The 14,423-nt window shown below is 42.7% G+C and overlaps 1 protein-coding gene across 1 annotated transcript in view; it reads right to left on the minus strand.

Moving 5' to 3' along the window:
- Positions 1-6,735: 6,735 nt before the first annotated feature.
- Positions 6,736-14,423, minus strand: part of ZC3H18 (zinc finger CCCH-type containing 18) — a 104,717-nt gene continuing 97,029 nt past the window's right edge. The window contains exons 16-20 of the mRNA XM_075282133.1: positions 13,739-13,899; positions 11,996-12,204; positions 9,647-9,743; positions 8,115-8,211; positions 6,736-7,562 (exon numbers count right to left, since the gene is read on the minus strand). Of these exons, the coding sequence (XP_075138234.1) occupies positions 7,358-7,562; positions 8,115-8,211; positions 9,647-9,743; positions 11,996-12,204; positions 13,739-13,899 (769 nt within the window). The 3' untranslated portion in view covers positions 6,736-7,357. The remainder of the gene's footprint in view (positions 7,563-8,114; positions 8,212-9,646; positions 9,744-11,995; positions 12,205-13,738; positions 13,900-14,423) is intronic.

Raw genomic sequence — 14,423 nt, forward strand, 5'->3', positions numbered from 1 at the left:
GAAGGGTGGAATAAACCCTGTGCTGGAGGGTAAGATTAAATCCAACTTCTTCCACAATGGCACATTCAGGAGGAATGACAGGAATCCATTAGGACCAGACTGCCAAAGTCTGAATTATGAGTCCTGATTCAGAACTACAGCCATCCGGTAATGCTTGAAGAAGATATAGAAGCACCTTCAGAAGCCCTAGTAGAGAAGACTGGCTTTGAGCTTAACAACAGGAGATTGTAAACATGCTTCAACGAACAATGGTGGCCTATAGGGTTGAGGTTGGACCCATACCTGCGCTCCTTGCTCGTCCAGCCATCCTGTCCATCATTCTATTTGAAAAATGCGGAGAGAAAAGTCCTTCAAGGGACCTTCATAGTCTATGGGTAACCACTTTTTAAGCAGATTGGGTTTATTTTTTGAGTCCCAAAGCGGACCCAAAGAACGGAAACCCAAACACAGGTGTGAACCTAGTGTAAGAGAGAAATTTGCTGATCATAAACCTGTCTGGAGGTTGAGAAAGGAACCTAATAGAGATAAAGATTGATGAATAGACACTTTTCAAGGCTTGTATGGAATGTATGAGCCTGTCTAATGATGACTGGAATTCTTAGGGTTAAGAGAAATCCTATACGCTTCCCTTTAGAGGACTGACTCTTTTTGGTTTTAATTTCTGGAAAGTTTCTTTTACAGTTATGAAGGTTAAATTTCTGGTGGAAGACGAGAGACTTAGAAAGGAACCTCAGATGCTTCAACATTTATGAAAAAAAGGGAATGAGGGAAGGGAACACAGCCCAGAGCTCAGCACTAAATTTTGAAGTTGAAATTGAGACACACTCACAGTTCCTTGGATGGAGATGCTGCTCGGACCTCCAAGATTTCCTCCGACCCAGGAAACAACCCTTGAGGGAACACCAAAACAATAGCGAAAGAGGAATCCAGCAGACTTTCTTCCATAAAAACGATTGACTTTAATTAATTAAAACTGTTCGAAATTTAGTTCGAAACGCGTCAGTCTTTTGACCACCATGTTTCATGTACTAACTTTTCCTTGGAGTTCATCTATTTTTTAACATGATTAATAAATAAAGTCAAGAAATTGTTTTTATGGAAGAAAGTCTGCTGGATTCCTCTTTCGCTATTGTTCAGATGCTTCAAGGCTGTTGTTAAGGCTGAATAACCTGTTACCCTCAGATGAGATGGATAAATAACCTATACATGACCTTTATGACGTGAGCATTATCTGAGCTGATGGATCTTCTAGTGCTGCTGATATGGCCAAGAGCCTCACCAAATCTTCTGAAGTATTAGAGAGAAGATAGGAATGGAATGGGGCGAATTTATCAACCCGTATACTTCAGTTTTATGGCATAGTTGGACACTATGTGGTGTATTTTCGGTGCACAGACCTTTCTTGCTCCAAAGATGTGTCACATGCCCAATTTGGCACCACACTCATCACTTTCTACAAATAGGAACATGAGGGCTGATGGCTTCTTGGCCCAACCTATTAGTACTCATGGCAAAAAGACAAACAAAAAAAAAAAAACTGGTGTGAGTTATGTAGTAAGTCTACACAAGCTCTTAACTGGGGTAGACTTTCATTCTGGCACATAGCGTGGACCTGATTTATTAAGAGTCCAGAGCCTCTTGATAAGTCACGCGTGCCTAGAGTAGTCATGGCACTTGGGAAGTGCCAGTTTTAATAAATTCCCCCAGTGTTTCTATCCAGGCACTCAGTGCTTTAGCCATGCAGGTTGCAACAATATTATGGATACATGTAGGAGCAGAGGTGTCACAGCATGACAGATGCTAGACTATCTCCTAGAGCTATGATGGCGAACCTATGGCACGTGTGCCAGAAGTAGCACTGAGCCCTCTCTGTGGGCACCCATTTGTGGAACAGATTATACTGTGTGGGGCTCACTGTGGAGCAAATTGTACTGTGTATCGGTCACTGTGGAGAAGATTGTACTGTGAGGGGGCCCTTCACTATTTTTATCGCATGGTATCTGTTTGATAGCAGATAAGTGATATTATTACAGACTGTCCGTCACTGTCCACAATTGAGGATCTACACAGTATTAAGGTTAAAATTGCCATGTTGGCATTTTTGTGATAAATTAGTGTGTTTTGGGGTTGCAGTTTGGGCACTCTGTTTCTAAAAGGTTGCCATCACTGTCCTAGAGCATGGATCTGCATGTTCAGGGACCTGTACAGAAGTCTGCACATACGTCCAGGGCCCCACCTGGCATAAACCGCAGCATTTTACAGTCCCTGCAAAGTGAATCCCATGCACACATTGCGGAAAAATGTGTACAGTGGACACACTGCAATTACTGAAGCTACTGTGGTTTTGGAAATCGCAGCATGCCAATTATACCTACAGAAACACTGACTGTTTCCCTATAGATATAATGGAAACAAAGTCCGCACAGGAAGCCTCTACGGACTTTCTGTGAACAGCAGTGCAGGAAAAAACATGATGCATTGCAGTTGCGGTTTTTTGTTTGTTTTTTTGAGGCCCGCTATGTGGGGTCTTAGCCTCGGGTGTATCTACTTGGCACATGGCTCTCTGCTGCTTCAGATAATCTCCCTCTCTCAAAGACCATGTAAACGCAATCATAGGGGAGGATGCACGAAGGGGGAAAGTATGAAGCATGGAGTCCTAGCGCCCAGCTGTCAGATAGCCTAGTCAGAGGGCAGTAATTACTTTTGCATTTCCTTCAAGGTACAAAAACCAATTGCATAAGCAAATTATTAACATAGCAGATGATCACGCTGAAGTAGGCATTTGTTCATTTCAACAAAGCTGGACAAATGGCATAGGTTTATGCAACAATAAAGAGAGGGCTACTTGAGACATCCTCTCCTCCACATAGCAGGCTGACTGCCATCACTGAGTACTGTGTCCAGCCAATGGTCTTACCCGCCAGAGAAGGATCATTGCACAAAAAGTCATGGACAAGGATAACATTGGAGTTTAATCAGCCAGTTAATGGGTTACAGTTATGGTTTGTACTACATGACTTACGTGGGGGGGGTCGACATCCTTTCAGTTATTGCAGCAAACACTACTTCAATCTTTGGCAAAAAATTTTTTTTAAAAAATTGGTGCACGATTCAAAAAACATTACTGACCCCTATCCCAGAGCATCAGTAGTCTTAGAGCAGTGAGGGCAAACCTTTTAGAGACAGAGTGCCCAAACTGCAACACAAAACCCACTAAATTTTTGTGGAGTGCCAACACGGCAATTTAAACTTAATACTGTGCGGATCCACAATTGTGGACAGTTACGGTCCTACAAATTACAGTCGTGTGAATGGGGCTTTACAGAGCTGTCAATAATACAAACAACTTTGTACTGAAATCTAAAGCTCTCTGCATTTAGTACTTTTGAACAATTAATGTTCACTATTTGCATCACACAGGATCTGTTTTATAGTGACCGTGCAATGTTATTACTGTACTAATATCACATCTGCTATAAAACAGATATTGTGTGATATAAATAGTGAGGGGACCTTAGACGGTATTATATGCTCTGCAGTGGCCCCCCTACAGTATTATATGCTCCATAGTAGGCCCCCTACACAGTATTATACGCTCCATTGTAGCCCCCCCACAGGATTATATGCTCTTCAATACACCCCCTCAGTATTATATGCTCTTCAGTATGACATTCACACGCTCTTATACTTATCCATGAAGAGCCACCGGCGTCCACCTCCTTTTGACTGCGGGCACTGATAACTTACGTCATTGCGCCTGTGGCGGGGCAGAGGGGGTTACATACTGCATTTGCACATACAACTGAAGGTAACGATTGCTCATGAACGGGGAATCCTGTACCGGATTCCCAGTTAGTGAGCAATCTGAGCGACTGCATGCTGCTCTGTGTGCCCTCTCTGGCACGCATGCCATAGGTTCGCCATCACTGTTCTAAAGCATTTGGTATCTTGTCCCAGTGCTGTGAATCTTCTGCCAAAATTTACTATGCCCAAAGGGTTTGTCTGGGGAGTTAATTTACTTCTTCGGGGCATTTGTTCAAGTTGAATCTGGGGGCTCCAGGCAAGTTCTGACCCCGGAACATGTGATTGGAACCAGCCCTCATCCCCCAGGTCATTCCGCCCCTCCCTCCTCTTCTGCTTTCACTGTGAGGGACTGACAGGCTATAGTAAATCCATCCCCCATAGTATGGGTAACTATGTACCTGTGAAAATGAGAGGGGGGGGGGGGGGGAATTGGTGAGTGACCAGGGGATTCAGGGATTGGTACAGATCATGTTACCTGGGATCAGAACCAGCTTGGATCCATCTTAAACAAATGCAGAGAGGAAGTTAAAGTCCCTGGACAATCCCTTTAAGTTTCTGGAATATTCTGTCATGCTAGAAATTTTCTAAAATGAATGTGTTTAAGGAATACAAGCCTGAGTCAATGTAGACTGATTCCCTGTCCGAAACAATGTAAAAGCTGCCATACGCTTTTCTGCTTCCTGTGAATTCTCAGGGTACAAAGACAGTCAGTTATTCTATGTATGCCTTACATGACAAAAGTTTTACGCAGGGTCATTTTGTAAGTAAATGACAACACATTTTATGTCCAAAACTTTAGTGCTGGCATTTTCCATTGCTCTTTATTGACTTTGGAGCCGAGAACCGCAAGTGTGATTATTTCATAACATACTGTACAGTGCAGGGATGTTGTTTCCCCATAAAGAAGTCGTAGGAGCTTGTCCTGGAGACTTCGAATACAACAGAAGTTTACTTTTAGCTTGGGTGCAGGGAGGGGTGAGGGCAGAGTGCTCTCTGCAAGAGATAATATTCTATTGACAGGTGTGTCCTTCAACTGGGTGACTGCCAAACCAATGTGATAACTGGCACCTGCTTAGACATTTACACACTTCGATAACACTGCCGCACCCAAGCAGCGGAAACCGTCTATGGGATATCAAACTAAAACAAGAAGCAAATGAACAGATAATAAAGAGGCTGCGGCTACAATTGAAGAAAACGTGGTGTCTAATACGTCGATCGCAATGGACATATGGGTCGATCGCAGGATGCAGCCAGGGATCCCCGGTGTCTGCTTGTTCACAGTGCAGGCTGAGCGTCGACTCTCAGCCTGCGCTGTGAACAAGCACTTCGGACACTGGCAGGCCGGGCAGCAGCAGCTTCGGGGATGACGCGCTCCCCACTCTTAGGGATGGAGGGAGCTGGGGTGCTGCTTGTTCACAGCTCAGGCTGTGAGTCATCTCCGGACACTGGCAGGCAGGGCTGCCGCAGCCCCAGCCTGCCAGTGTCCAGAGATAACTCTCAGCCTGCGCTGTGAACAAAGAGACACCGGGGATCCCTGGGCGGCCACAGAACGTCGCTGTCTCCTGCTCTCATGCTCCACGCTGGCATCGCCCACATGCCCGGCCCCACCCACAGACACGTCCCACTCACAGGATCGCCCCGGCCCCGCCCACAAGAAGTGGGTAGTAGATCTTTGGACTTGGGCATGTTATAAAGTAGCTCACATGCTGACAAAGTGTGAGCACCCCTGGTCTAGAGGATTGTCTTGACAGAACATGTGGAGCTTTCATACAAATCCAAGAAATAAGTCACAAATTATTTTACATTTCAGTGTGCATTGACAAGGAAAATGTTGCCCCCCCAATTAACTCTATTAGGGTAGCAAAACTTCTCCCTAGGTGATGTAATGTAGACGGAAAATATGGCTGCGTGAAAATGTTCATAGCATGTTTATTTACCCAATTACTGCCAGTATTTTTAGATATTTTGCAACACTGGTAGCAAAGACAAGTTTCACACGTTTGACATATCCAAATAAAACCTAAACAACAAAATTAAAAATTTATACTAGACCCCTCCGAGAACTTTGCTGACACCCAAACCTTCAGGAAAAATTATATAATATATATATATATATATATATATATATATATATATATATATATATATAAATGCCTAAAGGAGTGGCCTAAAAGTTATATGAGCCACACATCCTAAAGTTACATTCACACAGTACTGTTATAAAGGCTTCAGAATAAACTGAAAACATAATGAAAATGGTTGTTGGACCCAGACATAGACGAGGGCAGGAGGTGGCCACAGATTTATTGCGTCTCCATAGACAGATCTAGATAATGTGTGTGTGGCCATAGTGCTAAAATAATGCCACATAAAAGCACAGGCAAATACCAGTTTACAAGGTTTGCCCCAGATTAGATGTGTCGTATCTGGTATTACAGCCCAGGTAGGCCCCAATACCACACAAACTGGGGGCCAGGTCTGGTACCAACCAAAGTAACCCGTTTGAGACCTTGGACAACCTCATTAAGAAAACCACAGTATTCGATACTTATTGTTCTTAAAAGGGGTTTTCCAGCACCAAATTGATTTTTCGTACTCATGACCTACCCACAGTAATTTGTACTTGCATCTTTTTTAGATCTATACAATCTCAGAACTGTCCCCCAAGGAAGAGAATAACTTGTAAAGATGCTGCTAGAACAAGTTCTTCAGGGTGCGAGCGAGAAATTGGCATGAAATTTAGATTCATGTAACAAACTGGTTGAAACCGCAACAACTTAAAATAATTCAATTCTGAAAGCGTTCCACAGCTATTTCTTAGCTTTCTGCTTCAGGGAAAGCTGGGTAAATGGAGTGATTGGATAATGTGACAATTTTGTGGTTTTGACATTTAATGTACATATTATACTAAACACAGTAACAGTGGGAAATGTTTTATCAAAATACTTTATTTCAGGGATAAATTACCTGTCTCCCTCCCCCTCCCCAAAATATGAACAGGTAGATAATCCAAATCAAAGAGCATTGCCCTTCATCAGCTGTTACATTGCTTTGCTCACTTTCCACCCCTCTGATCTTTACTGACTAAAATGGGAAAATTCATAGAAATAAAAATGTCTAAATTCCTGTCAAACATTAAAGTAGTGGGGAGAGGGAGATAAGAGATGACAAAGACCACAGACCATGTCATCTTAGAGGAGGGTCAGACAGATGGAGCCATAGTCTAAGATCCAGAGAACCCTTGCAGGAGTTGTGTGATTGGGGCACTTGCCAAAAAAAATAAAAAAAATAAACCCTCACCCCCCCCCCCCTAAAATAAAATAAAAACAAGCCAGAAAGGAATCCTCCTGAAGGGCGGTGTCGCTTCGGATCACTGGTCGCACTAGGTCTGCTAGGCATCCGCTCCTCGTTTATTCATCTTCCACCTTTCTACAAGGGGCTTCTAGTTTTTCCCTGCAGCCAAATTCAATTAATGGCTCCAAACCACAACCGCTTGCAGATGTAAAGAAAAAAAAAAAAAAAGTTTCTATAGCTACTTGGGGCCCCGCTGCTATACTTTGCCAGGTATTTTGGCTCTCTTGCGAGCAATGGCATCTTCCACGGCTTTGAGTTGTTTAAGGAGTTCCTCTCTGCGGGATAAGGTGCTTGCTTTGCCACTTTTGGTGGCTGAGGCAGAAGGAGCAATCTCTGGGGCTTTTCCTGGGATGCTGGTGACTTTGCTGGAACTTTTCGGTGGCGGAGAAGCCGGGCGTTTCCTGAAACAAGTTACAATGAGAAATAAACTTTCACCCAGTTCAATATCAACCTACAATTTAGAGCTTACACAAAATAAAACACTGCAGGATTTCTCAAACTGTATACAACTGTTAGCCTCAAGGGAAAGCAGTATTAAGGAACTACACAGTACACTACCAAGCAGATACTACAGGCGCCACCAGTCAGCATGATACATGCCAAACATTTCACACCTTGGTTATAGCGGACATATTGTGTAATATCCAGCCCTGTCAGGGTTTACTACATAAACAGTATAATAATAGGGAGGAGGACATATTCACTGCTGTGGCAAGAGTTGAAACTGCAAAAACAGATACAAAGATCTAATCTAATATATATGTACAGCAGTCCCCACAAATTAGTTACACAACTAATTGTGTAACAGTTTTCCATAAGACGTAGCTAACATTTCCTGGAGATGCATCAGGTTCCTTCATTTCAGCGACTGTTTCTTTGGGTTTCAATAATTAATCTTGTTGGGTATCAGATTTGGATCCTTCACTTATGTGCTGCCAGCGCCCTTTGCATACCTGTCTGGCTGAGTGAGGGGAGGTTTAGGATTGGGCATCCTCTGGCGGTCTGTCTTCGGCGATGGTGGTTTTCCAACTAGTTTGCGATCTCGCGCTGCTGCAGAGGAAACAATAAAAGCAATACTTGAAATGATCCCGTGGATCTCCAGTGAGATGGATTCCACCAATTGTTCAGTGGCATGCAGTGATAGTGCTATATAGAACGTCCCTTAGGTTTAATTCTATGACAGTTATGGTGGGTTCACACTACCATTGGATATCTGCTATGATATAGTGTCTGTTAAAAAAAAAAAAATGTGTGTGTTTTTTTTCTTACTGATCCACTTAATGGATCAGTTAAAAACAAACCAAAAAAAAAGAAAAACGGACACATTAGCATCAGGTAGTGTCCATTAGTATCCGTTTTTATACCGTCTTTACTTTTGTTTCTGAGCATGCAAAAAACCCCAAAAAACAAAAACACAAAGACAGTATAATGGATGCCTGTCCGTTACCCATACACTTTAATGTTAAAAAAATAAAATAATGGGTGCTTGACGTCTGTCATGAAAATTTTTCTTTTTTTTAATGGACACAAGAGTCCTGCATGTAGGATGCTTTGTCCGCCACCCCCCTTCCCCCCAAAAAACCCCAAAACAAAACCAAACCAAAAAACAGACATGTGATGGACTGGGTTTATAACGGACATTAACTTACACAAGATAAAATCCCACTGAAATGAATGGAAATGTTAATGAATTTCTCACAGTTCAGCTAATGTCAAATACTAAAAATGGCAACGGACACTTGACAGTCATCATACTGTATATTTGCAATCTGACCACTACAGGAATAAAATAAAGAGAAATAGAAAAACACTATCCTCACCATATTTTCTAAATATACTTTGTTATTCTGGAGACGTTAAGTGAACCTTGAACCGGTGGGTGTCGGATTTTTATTTAACTGCTTTAGAGATTTCTGACATATTCAGAGAGGGATCACTGTGTCAACAACACAAAGATCACAAAAGAATAACCGCAGAATTTTCCCTCTGGAGGAATTCAGTAACAGAAGTGCAGCTGTGTAGACTAAGCAGAATCTACAACAGTTCAAAGCAGTTGTAGTTAGGGCAAGCAAGAGAATTTTTGGGCCCTTTGATAAGACAAAAATTAGCTATCCCCCCCCATCATCAATATATCCTATCCTACTAATATTATAAAAAACTCAATCACGCAAAAACGGCTGAACGGATTTGGCTGAAATTCGGCACATAGATAGATAGGAACCCCGATTAAAATATAGGCTACTTTTTATCGGAATTTACACACACACTACGTTTGAGGACCTTTGATGACATCACAGGCCCTTCGGCCGTTCCATAGGATCACGCTATGTGGTGGGCGGAGCTACACACTAATTTGGGGCGGAGCTAAACAGGAGGGCGATGGATACTGTGAAAGCTGAAGAAGATGGACTCTCATAGAAGATCAGGAGACTACAGAACATACAGGCTGTGTCTGGACAAGAAGAATACCACTATGTATGCTCACCTCGATCAGGGGACATGTTGGCTTTCTTAGCAGGGGGGGAGCCTGGCCTATCTTTGTCTGAAGGCTCATATCGCTTTCTGCTTCCTTTATCAGCACCCTGTAATAAACCAATACAATGAGTTATCAGGATCATAGGCTGTCACTACTCATGGACAGTCATAAAGCAAAGAGCAATGGTTGTATAATGATATTTTAACTATCAGAATTCTGGATTTACCCTCAGAAAGCTGAAGCAACTAATAGTTGTTTTGCACAAAAAAAAAGGATTTTAAATGGAAATTTACCGTATTTTTCGGACTATAAGACGCACCTAGGTTTTAGAGGAGGAAAATAGGGAAAAAAAATTTTGAAGCAAAAAATGGTAAAATATTTAATATATGGGAGTTGTAGTTTTGCAACAGCTGCAAGGCCACATTGACAGGTGACCCTGCAGCTGTACGGGGATGCATAGAGTGTTTATTTTTGCGGGGCCAGCTGTACTTTTTAGTTATACCATTTTGGGGAATATCTATTGCTTAGATCACCTTGTATTGAAAAAAAACCCGGTGGTTTATGATATATGATATATATTTTATTTTATTTTTTTCTAGGGACAGGAGGTGATTTAGAACTTTTATTTATATTTTTAAAGGTTTTTTTTTTTTTTTTACTATTTTATTTCCCCCCGGGGGCTTGAACCTGCGGTCACTTGATTGCAAGTCCCATAGACGGCAATACAACTGTATTGCCGTCTATGGGACATTCTGTCTATTAGTATTACGGCTGGTCATAGAGACCAGCCGCAATACTAATACAGCAGTGACAGGCCTGGGAGCCTCATTAGGCTCCCGGCTGTCACCCGGACAGGTCGGCTCCTGCGATATCGCCGCGCAGGAGCCGGCCTGCAACTTCACAGGTATGGGGCCGGTGGGGACCGGCCCCGGGGGAGAAGGGGCCACTGATACTGACCCGGCATCCGCTGTACTAGAGAGGCGGATGCCGGGGAGGGATAGACGCTGGCACAGGTGCCGGGCCTGAGACATCGCTGCGCTCCACTGTCCTGCATGAAGCCAGCGGCGGGGGGACGGAGGAGCGGAATAGCATCACTCCTGCCGCTGCTGGCTTCATGCAGGGCAGAGGAGTGCAGCGATGTCTCAGGTCCCGGCGTCTATCCCTTGCCGGCATCCGTCTCTCTAGTACAGCGGATGCCAGGCGCCACATTCGGACTATAAGACGCACCCTTCTTTTCCCCCCAAATTTGGGGGAAAAAAAGTGCGTCTTATAGTCCGAAAAATACGGTACTTGAATGACTAAGGAAAGTGGGCAAATTTTAGATTGGGCAAAGATTAGATTTTCCCGACTCTGGAATGACTATAAATTCTGCTTCCCCGCTGCTCAACCACAAGGCAGATTTTCTGTATTCATCAAGCAGCGGGGCTATACTAGATTCACGCCTATGAAAATCTTTCCATTCTTCTGGAACCTTGGAGGACTAGAAGAACAGAAAACCATCAGACTCATTTTATGATGGACAAGAATGGAGCCCAAGAGACTCCACTAAGGGCGGGTTCACACCAGCGCCCGATCTCCGTTTTGCAGGTTACCATTTCCTGCCCGAGAAACTGTCGGGGGAGACAGAAACCGGGGGGCAGTTTTAAAACCCATTCATGTGAATGGGTTTGAAAAGTGTCTGCCAGCGAGCGCCCATGAGCGTCTTCTGCTCTCTGCGGCGAAACAGTTTTTTTTTTTTTAACCAGACACAAAGTCGGACATGCAGGTCTGTGTCCGGTTGAAAAAAAACAAACAGTTTTCGCCGCAGAGAGCAGAAGACGCTCACAGGCGGACAGTGAATACCGGTTTCAGTCTTCTGCCGACAGAAAACGGAAGCCTGCGTAACAGAGATCAGGCGCTGATGTGAACCCGCCCTGACTAAAATGTGTTCCATCGAGTGCCCATATTAATTATTAACTGGAACTGCCAGAAAAAAAAAATTGGCAGCGACTGTACTGATGGTCACTAGGCTTTCCCAGGAGCACATGATCGCTCCAACTACTTGCCCTAAGTGAAGTGGGATAAATTACGGTCCTGAAAGTAACTGGACCTTCTCGAAAACTTCCCTATCTATCATGAATATGGGAGCAGGAAAGTACAACCACTGCCAGGAAGCTCAGTGATATAATGGGGTTTCCGTCCTGTATCCTTTTGTTTGGCTGGCTGCCACGGATTTGCACATTTCTGCTCTGGTTAATAATAAATCAGTGAAGTAACATAAACAAGGGACCGTCAACCTGAGAAAGAAGAAGAAATGCAGGAATGCCACAGGCTTCTGCAAATGGATGACTAATGTCAGGACTTCGATCATTACATCACCTTGCTCAGAAGTGTCAGCTTGATGTCTTTGTGTGCACTGAAGCCGGCCTGGGCCTGGGATGGTGCAGGGGGTAGGGGAGCTGTTTTGCTGCCACTGATGGGTTTTGGCAGTTTTACTGGAGCAGCTTTTGGTGGCTGTACAGCAGTGGGATCACGGGTCCGTTTGTCCTCCTTAAGCCGTTGGTCATCCTTTTTGTTTTTTTCAGAGGCTACAAATAAATCAAATAAGGTTACACACTGAAGTTTCCTACTTCTACCTTTGAGCAATATGCAGAGTCATACAGAAGTCTAAAAAGAACGGGAATGAGGAAGACAACCTAATAATAAAGAGGAACTTGAGTGAAAATGAATTGAAAAAAAAAAAACGAAAAAAAAAAACCCTTGAGAGATGTTGAAGCTAGTTCACACAATGTAACAGTCTTACAGTGGATTTCACCTTAAAATCAGATACAAATTTAGGAACAGTCCCTTAATTTTTTCAATGAGGGGCAGCTACAAAAGCTTCTTCTTTTAGGAGGTTTATTTATTTATTTTTTTTAATAAGAAAAAAAGTATCCTGCTTAATCCTCCCATTGATTCCAGAATTCAACTGCAAAATTTGTGGCACGGGGTTCAGGCTAGTTAGCGCCATTGCTGCCAGGGACGGAATTTTGTGAGGAATTGGAGACAGAAGACCACTTCAAATTTCACCGTCTAAACAGGACCTAATAATAGTAGTGGCCTAAAACATTTCAGTTCATGCTGTAAAGAAGTGGCGCAAACAACTATGGATCTGCATGGTTATGTGTACATCTAGCCCATTATTTTCATGTTCATCGAAAACTGGGGGCCCTAAATGGAGCAGTTGGCTACAGCAACCAACCTGGCTACCGTATTCATTCTGCTTATCACAAACAGCAAGTGGAAGATGAATGAACAGGTCTCCAAGATTCTAGGATCAGTAGGAGTTTACCACTCCTTCATACAGCAAACAGCAAATGTGAGCAAAACAATTGGCAAATTTAGGGGAATTCATATATCTTATTGTATTCTATAGACCAATAGGTAGTATTAAATAATAGAGAATTGTATACACTCATATATAGTAAGTATAGAATATTATTGGGCAGTATTGTATGAACTATATAGTATTGTATAGAACGCAGAGTATAATGTATGGAAACTTTACACAGTGATATATAGTTATACATATTGTATGATATAGAATAGTATTTGATATATAGTATAGTATAGTGAATAAATAGAAAAATGTATAAAATACAAGAGGATTCAAAAAGGATGTTGCAAAAGCAGCGGTCTGTGACATCAGTGGTAAATGGCAGTGGCGGAGAATCAAAGCAAAACTGGCTTAGATGACCACAGCAACCAATCACAGCACACCTATCATTATTTAAGAGTCAAAGGTGAAAGGTGTTTACATAGTGTCACATAAGATGGTGACATCAAAGCAAAAAAAAAAAAGTTTTTGTGTGGTGGAATTTGTAAGAATAGGGTCAGTTGTGACATCTGCCATGTCATCAATAGAATTTATACGGAACATGTGCAGTGTACAGATAAATCTAGGATAGATAGCGCGTCTTCTCATGTTAATAAATTTGTGTTCTATACTCTGGCTTATGAATACCGAGGCTATAATTTTACACCATTCTTTCTGAACCATTCTGTATATGCTTTAGCACTATATGACGTGATACACACTGTTTTGCAGGAATGTAGCAATGGTAGTGACCATCTTGTGATTACCTTTATCCTTTTTGGGCTGGGAAGGAGTGGGAGATTGGGAGCTGGCAGAGGAGATAGGGCTTGCAAGATCAGCGTACATATCATCAGAGTCTGCACTGCGCACAGAGCTACTGGAGGATGAGACGCTGGAGATGGAGGACACGCTGCTTACACTCAGAGACCTGTAGGGAGATACCAGTCACTTCATTGTACATCACCTCATGGGGTTAATTATTCTTGAATAAACTGCCCTTCTACTTACATTAGATCACACTACACAGTCCCTGCTTTACTGTAGCCAATATACACTCATTACCAAAAAACAAACACAACCCCCTCACCCCGCAAAAAAAGAGGAGTTGTTGGAATTGAAACTCTCTCAGTATGAATGGGATAATGGTATTATGTAAGTTATTACAATATTAGAACAAATGGGTATGTCTATTGAAGACAAAAGCTCATGTACTTCCATTTAGAGTGTGTTTTTTCAGGTGTTTAAAAAAGCACCAAAAATTACATTTTAAAAAAGCATGTTTTGTTTTATTTTTAAGGGAACATTTTGTCTTTAACCCCTTCCCGACATGCGCCGTAATAGTACGGCGCGTGTCGGGTCTGTAACTATGGCGACCGCCATACTGCTTTAAGCAGTAGACAACCGGCTCTGATGCCTCCGATCGGTCCCCGGACCGATCGGAGGCATTAACCC

The sequence above is a fragment of the Leptodactylus fuscus genome, chromosome 7 (assembly GCF_031893055.1).
Source record: "Leptodactylus fuscus isolate aLepFus1 chromosome 7, aLepFus1.hap2, whole genome shotgun sequence".
NCBI classification, from domain to species: Eukaryota; Metazoa; Chordata; class Amphibia; order Anura; family Leptodactylidae; genus Leptodactylus; species Leptodactylus fuscus.